Here is a 12,618-nt window from a genome sequence, read left to right as displayed (position 1 = left end):
TATATCTACCTGGCTTCTATTCAGTTTTTGTATTTGAATTTCACTCTTGTGAAGACTGAAGACTAAGACTCTGCAGGATGCTGGAGATCTAGAATTCAAGTTGCATACACAGCAGGACAAACAGAAGAGGAATCGAAAACAATGTCATAGAACTGACTGAGCAAGAGACAGTCTATGTGAAGCCTTCATCCAGAGGGCACAGGTCAAAAACCAGCCTTACCCTGGTAAGCAGGGTAAAAGCAGAAATAAAGCAGAAGGTAACACTATGGGGAAATGGAAGACAGACAGGAATGAGAACTAAAAAAAGCACCTCTAAAATATTCAGCCTTGGAATGAGTGTGGATTCTTAGCCCTAAAACTCACACTATGGGAGCTACTCGAAAGCACCTTTGGCCTTCCTGAATCCTGGTTCCCTCTTAAGCGTAACAACACAGATACCCTAAGCGCTGTGATACACAAACCCAATTCTCTCCAATGAAGCTACTGTCTGGAATCCTTTCCCCATCCAGATCATCCTCTAAGTGTGATGATGATTCTTTCTCCATCCTACAGTGTACTTTCAGAGACCCAGGTAATATGTGCCCCAAACAGCAGTACACACTCTCTCTTGCTCTCAATCTCATTCTTCAAGCAAGAATTCAATTTTTTTTTTTTTGCACCTGGGATACATACCTTGCTGACAACCAATGAAATTACCATTAGCTACAATCACAAATCTCTTTCCTTCTGCTTATAGGTACAAGATAAAATAACTAACACAAATGTAGCAGAGGTAAGATTAGAATTGAAACCATTTTACCACAGCCTCTGAGCTCTTCCATGCTACAAACACCTTATTTTTATGTTATATAGCTTTCAATGAGTTGTACAATTCTTTGTGTCCCGCAGATAAGAACATGACATCTTTGTGCCTGCATTCTAGGCATGTCATGTAATTTATGAACTGTGGGATTGACAAATTACTTAACAATTCTCTGTTGAAGATTTCTCCTTTATAAAATGGAAATAATTTTATTTTAGGTAACTTGATATTAATTGCAAGTGGTACTCCGGTAACAGCTAGGCAGAGTATTGGACAATCTATTTTATTCTCTTTTCTGTTGTTGGATTCATAGTGCTGAAATCAACTTCTTCTAACAACTTTTGAGTATTTTAAAGAGACAGGACTTAGTTCTCAGATATTAATTAGATGTTAACCAGTAATATTCTTTAATTATTTTATTTAAAAATAATTTCAGAGGGAAATTGTGAATGACTAATGTCTACATTCTATCTTGAAGCACTGGTAAACTAGAATCAATTCATGCCATTAACCTTTATTTGGAAATTCTAAACTGGACTGTGCTAGCTTGCTGTCAGATTCAGTGACTACTCTTCTTCACATAAAATTTATGAGCTCCCTAAGGATAATGTTTTCCATTTCCTTTATTAAAAACATAACATAGTCTTCTCTTCCCTATCATTTTCAGTGTAGTGTGTTCATGAGTAATCTGCAGAGGACAAAATGATACAATATCATTGTGACTGACACCACGTTGTTCAGTGATGTTCTGACATCCTTTAAGGAACAGCAGATGAAAACTTAGATAAGAACTTAGAACACTTCAGATAAACATTCAGAACTCACAGGAACATTTGTGCTCTTCAGCATGCTTAAATGGAAATCTGCTACTGAGTTACCAGCTCTGCTGGGTGACAGGATCAAAACCAAGACGGCAAAATGGCACAATTTTCATAGAAAAACCTATTGATGTTATTTTCTCCCTGCGCTAAGCTCATACAACAACAGCATTAAAACCTAGATGTTGTGCTTTCTAAAGGGTAGGAAAAAATCATTTTCCTTTATTACTTAGAGGTCATTACCATGTTGAATATTGACGGCCTTTACAAATTCATTCTGCTGTCCGTATGGCATATACCAAGAAGTTCAGCTCAGTATCCTCCAAAAAGCACAAAATAACTATTAAATATATTTTGGACATTTTTGGATCTACTAGTTACTTTAATATAATATATATGCATTAGTATTATATATAAGTATTTTAGTATAATATTTAGTATATATATACATTTAGTGTATTGTATATATGTATAATAGTATGCTAAATATACATTTAGTATAATGTATATTGTATATATTATACTAAAGGAACAAATAGAATTTGATGAACATATTTGACATTTTTATGAAAGGAAAAACACTATGGAAAACTACAGAAATCGTGCCATCTAATGAATCCATGAAATAATATTCGTATCTGGGGTGAATTAAAATTTAATAAACAAAAGTGCTATATTTGGTGATAAAATTAAGGACATTTTAATTTTTTCATTCAAACAATCATTCATTGCAAAAATTTTCAATGCCTTGTGATTACTGTTTAAGACTTGAGGAGGCAAATATTTACTCTTAGAACAGCAAAATAAATCCATACCTTGTGTTTGTTCCAGTCCTTCCTGATTCTGAGTTTAAAATCCTTCCAAGTAACCTGCTAGATATTAGCCATTCATTAGAGGGGGTTTAAGGTTCACTGACCTGCCAGCATAGGAAGGGAAAACATCCAGTGCCATTATTCCTCCAGCCTGTTGTCCCAAGGCCATTCTGAATTCTTCCAAATGTTCTGCAGGCACGTAAGTAATTCTGGAGCAAAACAATTCATGAAAGCAGAGGGAAAATAATAGTTTTTTAGGAAAAGCTTCTAAAATTTAGGAAAAATGTCATCATCATTTCTTTCTACTTTTTCATACTTATTTAATAAGCATCCTTAGGTGCCCATTCAAGTTCCAGCGGGACTACTACCATCCCATTTTTCTGGCTACTATGCCTGGGAAAGCAGATGGTCCTTCCCAAGAGTTAGAAGGAATGTTGGTGTCCAGGTACTGGCCTGGCCCATCCCACCAATGCAACTTCTGAGTGGTAAACAGTGACAGAAGATCTCTATCTCTATGTCTCTCCTTACTTCTAACTATACCTTTCAAATCAATCAATAAACACATTCTAAACAAAATAAGCATCCTTATCAGAAAATCTAAAATTTCAAAGGTTATCGTTTTATAAGCAAGAATAACAATACAATTGAACTTTTAAAAAGATCTATTCATTTGTATTCGAAAGGTAGATTTACAGAGAAGGAAAGATAAAGAATAATCGTCAATTCACTGGTTCATTCCTCAAATAGCTACAACATCTGGAGCTGAACTGATCCAAAGGCAGGAGCAGGAGCCAGGAGCTTATTGTCATCTCTCCTGTGAATATAGGATCCCAAGGATGTGGGCCCTCCTAGGCTGCCTTCGTAGGCCATCAGCACGGTGCTAGATCAGAACCAGAGCCACCAAAAACTCGAATAGGCACCTATATAGGATACTAACATTGCAGTCTGATTCTGCGCCTCTCACTGTGTTGCCAATGCCAAAATTAAACATTTTAATGCTGCTGCTGAAGTTTTTGTTTACCAATAATTGGGTTGGGGATGGAGAGAAAGCAACTTAATTTTTTTCTTTTTGATGAATTTATTAATGCATTAAATTTTCAGGGTCACAACAAATGTATGCTTCATTATTAAAACATATGTCTCATGTTAACACGTTAATGCAAAGACAACAGATTCAATTTTGTGATTCGACAGAAAGCACACATAATGATACCTCCCTCCCACCTCCTTTTCTTTCTTGCTTGCTTTCTTTCACATTAACGATTTCTAGAAACTTGGATAATTCATACATCCTTAAAATAATTGTCACTAAAAACATCAATTTATACAGAAAATTTGGGGTTCTTTAGCAGAAACAAATTAACTGTACTGTATGAATAATAGACATGAATTATCCCATATTATTTCTATGATAATTAATTATATATATTAGCAAGCATTATCAACAACTATGCTAGCTCTCAAGACTGAGTATAAAGTTAAATCATATAGGCTTATAGAGAGGTTTTTACTAACATGTAACAATTTCTTTTAAGTTCACTTTGTTTTCGAACGATAGTATGCGATTTACACTTGAATGGCCATTTACTATTTCAACAAGCAGTGGCTAAATGCCTGTTTGTGGAAGCCACCATGCTAGATGATGACTACAGCTATAATGCTTAGAAACTGACGCTTGAAAACTTTATTCATGTGTTTCAAAGCTATTTACATAGTAGACACACTTATTTCTTAAAGATTCATTTATTTTTACTTGAAAGTCACAGGTATAGAGAAAGACAGAAGAGAAATGGAGATCCTCCATGAGTGAGTTCACTCCACAAATGGTCACAATGGCCAGAGCACAGCTCATCTGAAATTGGGAGCCAGGACTGGTTAAGGAAATTGTGGTACATGTACTCCATGGAATAGTACTCAGCCATTAAAAAGAAGGAAATTCTACCATTTGCAACTAGATGGTCCCAACTACAGAGCATTAAGCTCAGTGAAATAAGTCAATACCGAAAGGACAAATGCTGTATGTTCTCTCTGACATAAGGTAACCTTCATACAAACTGTAAAATCGATAACTCTTTCCATGCTGTTTTTGCTGCATCCCATGTGATTTGATGTTTTTGTTTTATTCTCATTTCTTCTAAACAGTTTCTTGTCTCTCGTCGAATTCATCACTGGATTGCACAATGGCATCATTTTACCCAAGAGGCTTTTGTATTTTCTTTTTCATTTCTTCACCCATGCATTGGTTATTCAGTAATATGTTTTTTTGACTCCATGGTGCTGTAAATTTTTTGTTTTAACTTCATACCTATTGCTGAATTTGTTTTGTGGCTTCTTGTTTAAGAGAATGTACAGTGATGGTATAATAGAGACTACTGTATTCAGATGTGAAGATGCAATGCAGTATGCCTCTCTACTTCAAATCAAAGATGGGCTCCCAATGAAACTGTTGGACATATCTAAACACTGGGATGCTGAACTGACATTGTCTGTAACAGCAATGTCAGGGCACACTGAAATGACAGAGTGATGGACTTATGACTGCTTATGAAGAACTATTATAATAACATGCGGAAAATCAATTGGGGTGGGAATTTAGGGAGAGGATGGGGAAATCCTATATCCTATGGAATTGGACCATAAAATTCAAAATTTAAAAAAAAGGAAGAAGAAGAAGAAAATGGTACCTCTTTGAGGCCTAGTAATCTGATAAACACAAGAAAAATACAAGGTGGTGTCCTCACGAGACACCAATTCTCTTGCTCCCCACACTAGTGGAACATGTGAAGTCTTTGAGAATCTCTTGAACTTTTAAGTTCAAAGCTAAAAAAACTGCAGGAAGAAAGCACATATCAGTACAGCTAGGACTAGGACTGTAATCTAATCTGGCCTTACGGAACTTACTCATCTATGAAATCAAGCTCTCCAAAGTGCTAAAAAAAAAAAAATATATTGATTTGCAAACGTATGTGCTCTCTCTAAAACCTAGAAGTCAAAAATGTACAATAACTAATCTCAGGAAGAGTGATTGTATTTGATTCAAAGAAAAATAAAAATGAATTCTAAATTAAGATTCAATAAAACTAATGCAGATAAAACATTAAGCTTTAAAAAAAATCAAAGAAGGGAAACTTCCAAAATCACAACAATCAGTATAACATGGTCAACTTTTCAATGGGCTGGAGAAGGTAAAGGTGTCTCTATCTCCCAAAAATTACTGAAAACGATTTTCCCTCTGTACTAATTCAAAACTGTTCTGTTTTCTCCTTCCCCAATTGTAGAGACTAAGGGATTTTAAAAAGATTTTTCTAATACTTTAGGCACCAGTGAGAAAGAGACAAATGGGCAGTTTTCAGAAATGGTTGGCCCATTACAGACAGCAAGACCCCTAAGAGGCATCCCACAATGCAAGAGCATACACTGAAGGACCCTAACACAATGCTGGTCACATGACCATGAAAAACCTTCATATCACCAACAAAGAACACCAGAGCTGTGCTATCAACTGCAAAAAAGATGCTAAAACAGCTTAGTTGAGAGCTATAACAACAACAAAAAATTAAATGAACTAAACTCTGACTATGCACATAGTCACACACACACACACACCCACACACCAATAGTGATGCCAAAATGGACAGGACCTATTAATACAGAGACTGTGCCTGTTCAGGAAGAAGGAATCACTCCCTTATAAAGGAGCTTGAAAGTCGAGTAGTTGGAAAATATCATTTTCACATGATTTCACAATCACTGGCATGATGTGAAAATCCAACAATCTCATAGCTCTGTTGAAATTTACATTCTTCTGTAAAGGATTTTTAAAAACCAAAAGTATACACTGAACCTATATCTGGCTCTATCCCTACACATCAGGACTTCACAAAAGCACAAAATGGTTTTCACAGACAAGTTGTAACACACAACCATAATGAGCCTTTGAATCATCGATACTCACACATAAAAGGGGGCTCGATAGTCAGCAGGTGCTGCAGAAAATCTAGAATGGGAAGCAGACGCCGTGGCATCTTTTTACAATGGTGTTAACAAATGTCAATGTCTTGTGCGGAATGTGAGACGCATGCATATGTAGTTAAAAGTGGGTGCTCCTGGTCCTGTTTTATCCCCTCTCCACCTCCCTCCCATCTCCACCTCCCCCAGAAAAGCATCTGCTCTTTACTAGTGTCTATTGCAGTGATTATTAACAAGCGAAGAAGAAAGTAACTGCAATCAATCTTTTATTCCTTGATCAGGAATTCATCCCACATTTTTAGGGTAAGGCAGGTGAATTCTGATTCTGCTCAGTAATTATCTGGCAGATGTTATAAGCAGCTGCTGCCTATATATATATATATATATATATATATATATAAAATAAATACATTCTGGCTATTATTACAGAAATATAAGAGCTCCTAACTTCTGGCAAGGTGGAGCGAGAAGTGAAACAGAATGCATTTTGGCGAGGCCTCACATCTGGTTTTCCAAAGGGGAAAAAAAAACCTGGAACTTGAACGGGCCACTTTTGAACTTTAGAATCTCTTGTTATCCACCTAGGTCTGCATGAATGCACACAAAGTTTCTAGTTATCTAAATTGGAAAAGAGAGCGTGTGTGTGCGTGAAAGAGAATGCAATTAATTGTCTTGAGAAGCCATGCTTTTCCTAAAAAACAATCAATTAAAGCAGAGTCTTTGTTCAGGCCCCTAGAACGCATGCCTCCACTGCAACTCTCACTTAAGCTAGGTTCGCAAGAAGACAGAAAGAATAACAAGCATGGAGCTGACACACAGTGATGCGTTCAGAGCTGAGCTGGTCAGAGGCATTCAGAATCACAGGGCCTACTCAGAATAACAGAAAGATTAGATTAGATTTTTCTTTTGAGGCAATTCTAAACCTTCTGCTTAAGGAAAGGCAAGTGTTAGAAAGATCAGGACCAAGAACACTTAAAAAGCTCAGACAACATGTTGCACAACTCTGGTCAATCCAAATGACTGACTCTTCTGCTTTATCATTTAACACATTTTTTTCCCTGAAAAGAATTATGTAGGGATGATGCTAACTTCTTTCTATAGTTTACTCTAGTTGTCAAGTTGTAACTATCTGCACGACAGTACTCGTAGGATGCTGAAGCAAATGACTGTGTTTTGCTCTGTGAGCATGCTTTGTGAGAACAGGAGTGCACGCATGCACACATCGGTGACAAAGACGGCTAGACTACGGACGTGCAAGGGTACAAGACTTTTCTCCTTCTTTACAAATGTACTATCCTAGAATGCATTTTGCCTGCTGGAATTTTAAAGCAGTTACTTCTGACACTACCTCTCTAAATGCCCTTCATGTCATAACACATGTACTGCTCAAATGACTGGGTATATTCAATTGAATCAGCAAGTTGGGGAAAACCAGATACACACACACACACACACACACACACACACACACACACGATCCTGCGGGAAGACAATAATTAGCTCAACATTCAACTGTTTTAAATGTTTTCCCAGGCCACAAGCGGGGAGCTGGATGGGAACCAGGGCTGCGCCAGCACCCATATGGGATCCCTTGGAGGCTTCCGATTGAATCTGTATCGCATATCTTTGGAGCAAAAGAAAGGAACACTGCTTACAAATGATAAGGAATGAAAGCATTTAAGTTTTCCTTGTTTTGTTTTTTTTTTAATAATACAGGGACCAACAATTTTCATGAGGTTCACTGGTATTTATACTATTTTAAGGTAATTATGCAACTGTCACATGATCTAGGATCTGCTCAACTGTAAAATAATGAGTGAAAAAGGCATAAAAATATGAAAGACCATTAGTCAAGGTTCTAAAATAATAATTCTTTTGCAAAAAACATCAATATTAATTGCATATAGTACATACTTTTCTGCTTTTTAGTGTTGGTTCAATAAAAAACAGATTGCATATATGGCTTTCCTTACCAAAATTCTAGTAATAAATCCTTTGTAAAAGAATTAGTAACAAAAAATGTAGTCAGTAAAGTATCAGAACTGCTACACTTCTATAATAGTAATAATATCAGTCTAATGTAAACAATCTTTGAGCTCTTACTTTAAGAATTTATCCTTTATTCATTAAAAGTAAATATTTAATGATTAATGACAGAGGAGAAAGCTGCATTGATGAGGTGTGACCGTATTTTCTATATATTTGCTCAAGCAAAGTTTAATGTCTTAACACCTTAACTACATATATGATGTGCCTTAGAGCATTATGAGAAATTTTAAACACTTCAGAAAAGAATATCCCATGTGACCTATAATCAGACTGTATCAACATATTGGTGAATTCCCTCTGAGTCATGGGGCTGTTAAAGAAAGGGTAACTTGCAGGTCAGACACTGGTACTGTTCTTTTTCATGCAGCACTCGTCCAGCGCTGGCTTGGTTCTAGGATACTGATTTAGGTATTGAGGTCACTCTACACTTCTAAGATCCTGAGAGTGGACTCTCCCGTTTTGTGAGAAGTGTCTCAATATCCGTTACAGCCGGAGTTCTTACACAGTGTACTGGGATGTACATAAAACAAGTAAAATCATTTTCAACATTTTAAGACTCATACACTCCAAAACAGACTACATTTACAAAAAAGTAGCCAAATTCTTAGGTGCTTTCCGTTAACTAAATGTATGGTGATTTTAGTACCTTAAATAGTACATACTGAAAAGAATCTATTGAAATAATTGAAACTCCTGGATTTTCCAAACCACATGGAGGTCCAAATAAAACTTACTTGATGTCAGGCCCAATGAGAGAATGCCTTCTCAGCATGGCTCGTGCCTGGGCATTGGTTAAGCTGATGGTTGATTCTTCATTAATGGACAAGATGCAGTCACCAACTGCAATCCGACCATCTCGACTAATGGCACCACCATGAATAATGCTCCGAACTATCATCCCCAGGCCATCCTTATTAGCACTGACTGTCATCCCTACAGGAAAACACAAACACATGTGAATTAAGCACTTTATTTTAAAATTCCTTTTACTTTGGATTCAAGCATAATCATGGATTTATATATAGTAGGAATAACATTTTATTAAAAACAATCAAAAGGAAATAAAAAAGGATTTCTAACAAAAGTAAACTTTCAAATAATTATAAAATTGTATATAGATAAAAATCATGGTGTATACATTAAAGGAGAAACAATTTCACACTGTGGGCTGAAAGTAAGTTAGGCCACCTGATGCATTATCTCCTTAAAGGTAAGTTGAAATCTCTCAGGGAAAATAGCTTGACAATGTTAACTCTATTTTGTAATCACACATGTAGGAGGACAAAAATACATTTACAAATGGAAAGTGAGGTCCGTAAATTAAGGATTTTTTCTGCTGTTGCCAGGTTTCAACACCCTCATTCATGGAGAATCAATTTTAGATAGTCATCATGCTCCAAGGACCGTACTGGCTGTTCAAGATAAAAATTAAAAAAGCAGAGTGCAGAATTCCTAATATAAAGTAACTCTTATATAAGTATTAAACCCCAGTTCCTATTATAGTGCCTGAATGAAGTTTGGCTGAAATGATACAAAGTTAATCCTCATCTTTTCCCAGTTTATCTCTGAGCTCCTGTGAGTTCCCAGTTTGGACAGTCATTTGCCCTCCTGACATGTCCATGGAGACAGCCTGAGGAAAAGCAGCCTTAGATTTGAACGTCCAATTTGTCATCTCCTCTTATATACTCACTTGTCATCTCTTTTTTAATTCAATGATACCTCTACACAATTCCCCATTATTGAAGGTAGAAATATTGGAGTAATTATTGATTCCTTTCTCCATATTTCATCCATTTCAAAATCCTTTCACTTCTATCTCCAAAGCTGATCTTGAATCCTTTAACTTCTCCCATTTCCATATGAATCCTAAACCAACACCTTTCCTTGCCTGTTTTCCTGCAACAGCCACTTAACTAATCACGGAGTTGCCAACACTGAGCGCAGCAACCATTCTTTTCATAGCAAACAGCAAACTCATTCATTAAAGGCAAGTCGCATTGCATCAACTTTATTTTTTGTTGATGTTGTTTTATTTATTTGAAAGGCAGATTTATAGAGAGAACGGGAGACAGAAACCTTCCATTCCATTGGTTCTCTCTCCAAATGACCACAATGTGAGGGGTCTCCACCCAGGTCTCCCATGTGAGTGCAAAGGCCCATGCACTTGGACCATCTTCTGCTGCTTTCCCGGGTACATTAGCAGGACCTAAATCTAAAGTAAAACAGGTGGCATTCATGAGATGTACTGGAGTACATGTACGACGCTGTTATTGTAGGTAAGCTCAACCTGCTGTGCCACAGCGGTGGCTCCTGGTTGAAACTCCTCAGCATTTCCCTGTTGTGCTAATGTGCAACACACATTTTGGTATAATCCATACAGAATTGGTGAACTGGTTTCACAATGTGTCCCATTCCCTTGTGTAAAGTTTTCCTTGGCTTCTTGGGGTCTAGCCACAGCCTCCTTCTTTTAGCTTCTCTGCATTTTGGAGTCTATGCTGGTTTGTGCAGCTCTTGAACAGCTAATTCTCTTTGTCTTCTATTTCACTTCCTCAAAATTGCCTTCTCAATCTATCCTACCTAAATTATTATTCCCTTCATGCTTTATTCCCACTCTCATCCTTCAAAACTGAAATCGTTGAAGCTATGTTTAAAATTATACACAATATTGTAGTTACCTTATAGTGCTAACAGGTTCTTACCTAAAAGATTGTGTAAACAAAGGGAGTTATAAAGCTAACAGGACATTCATTGTGGGGCCAGCATTGTAACACAGTGGGTTAAGCTAACACCTACAGCATGGGCAGCCCATGTGGATGCCACTTCCAGTCCCAGATCACTCCACTTCCAATTCAGCTCCCCGATCATGTGCCTGGGAAAGTAGTGGATGATGGCAACCCTGCACCCATGTGGGAGATAAACAAGAAGCTTCTAGCTCCTGGCTATGGACTAGCCTAGTTTCAGCTGCTGCAGCCATGTAGGGAATAAACTAGGTGATAGAATGTGTCTCTTTCTCTCTGTCTCTCTCGAGACTCTGCCTTTCAAGTAAATAACTCTTTTACAAAAAGGCAATTGAATAAGAAACACACATGTGAAGTTCCTTTCATAGCATCTGACACAAAGTGCTAAGTAAAGCAAGTTTACAAAAGGAAAAACAAAGGAAAATTCATAGATCATATTTGAAATCCTTCATTGTCCCACACCAAAGCTGGTGAAGATGCTTATGTAACAATGGGAACATGCTTCATGCCACAGGAATGCACACTAAACAATGGCTAAAATAGCCCATTTTATGTGACAATACTTACCCAGTACAGTAAAAAGTAAAATCCATGTATCCTGACATATTAACAACACAAACAAGAAAACCCCTTTGACCATTTCAACAGAGGAAGAAAAAATTTCACAAAATCCAACATTCTGTCAGTAAAATAAAAATAGGCATTCCAAATGGTAGATGCCAAAAATCAGATACATCCAAACCATGGTTATCCTAAGGTCATCAACTTGCTTCCAATCTAAATTATCACTCAATGCTACAATGATCTTAAAACACAAAATGTGACCATGTTACTCTTCCTATGGAAGCTCAAGGCAAGTGAGGGCTACAAGGAAAGGCCTGTGTCCTGCTTACAAATCTGCCCAGCAGTGGTCTCCCACCTATTATTTCTCTGGCTCCAATCCTCACTTGGCCAGCCACCACACCACACTTCATCATCATAGCTTTCAATAATATCTTACACCTCTCTGACTTAACTCTGGTAGCTTTCAACTTTTTCCATTTTCTAAAATATGTGGTAAAAACCTATTCTATTCCAAGAACTAAATCATTGTTTCCCCATTCTCTGAAACCTTTGTTAACTCTAGACTAGCAGAGTAAGGATTAGCTTTTATTCTTTAAAGCCTTCATCATTTTTGATATGAGTTTAACATAACATGTATAATATCTTAACAACTTTACTATTTTACATGCCAATGAACTTACTCTTTTAAACCCATATTTCTTAAGAAAAGTGATTGCAGTATGTTTGTGCTAGCCTATAGAAAATAGTAAATGTTTGATAATTGAGTAAATACACACATTTAAAAAAGGTTTCCTCGGTCTTTATAAAATATCTACCCTATCAACTGCTCATCAAAAAAATGTGTCCATTTTCAGTTAAAGGTGAGA

At 36.8% G+C, this 12,618-nt stretch overlaps 1 protein-coding gene across 5 annotated transcripts in view; it reads right to left on the bottom strand.

The window, feature by feature from the left end:
• The window catches only part of MPDZ (multiple PDZ domain crumbs cell polarity complex component), a 153,911-nt gene that overhangs the window by 44,289 nt on the left and 97,004 nt on the right, over positions 1 to 12,618 (bottom strand). For all 5 annotated transcript variants that reach the window (XM_058672357.1, XM_058672353.1, XM_058672355.1 and 2 more), the window contains 2 exons: positions 9,185 to 9,383; positions 2,537 to 2,641 (listed from right to left, as the gene is read on the bottom strand). In XM_058672357.1, coding sequence (XP_058528340.1) covers positions 2,537 to 2,641; positions 9,185 to 9,383 — 304 coding nt within the window. The remainder of the gene's footprint in view (positions 1 to 2,536; positions 2,642 to 9,184; positions 9,384 to 12,618) is intronic.

Source organism: Ochotona princeps, chromosome 14 (genome assembly GCF_030435755.1).
Source record: "Ochotona princeps isolate mOchPri1 chromosome 14, mOchPri1.hap1, whole genome shotgun sequence".
NCBI lineage: Eukaryota > Metazoa > Chordata > Mammalia > Lagomorpha > Ochotonidae > Ochotona > Ochotona princeps.
The sequence above is the reverse complement of the archived record's forward strand: the minus strand, read 5'-3'. Positions and strand labels throughout refer to the sequence as shown.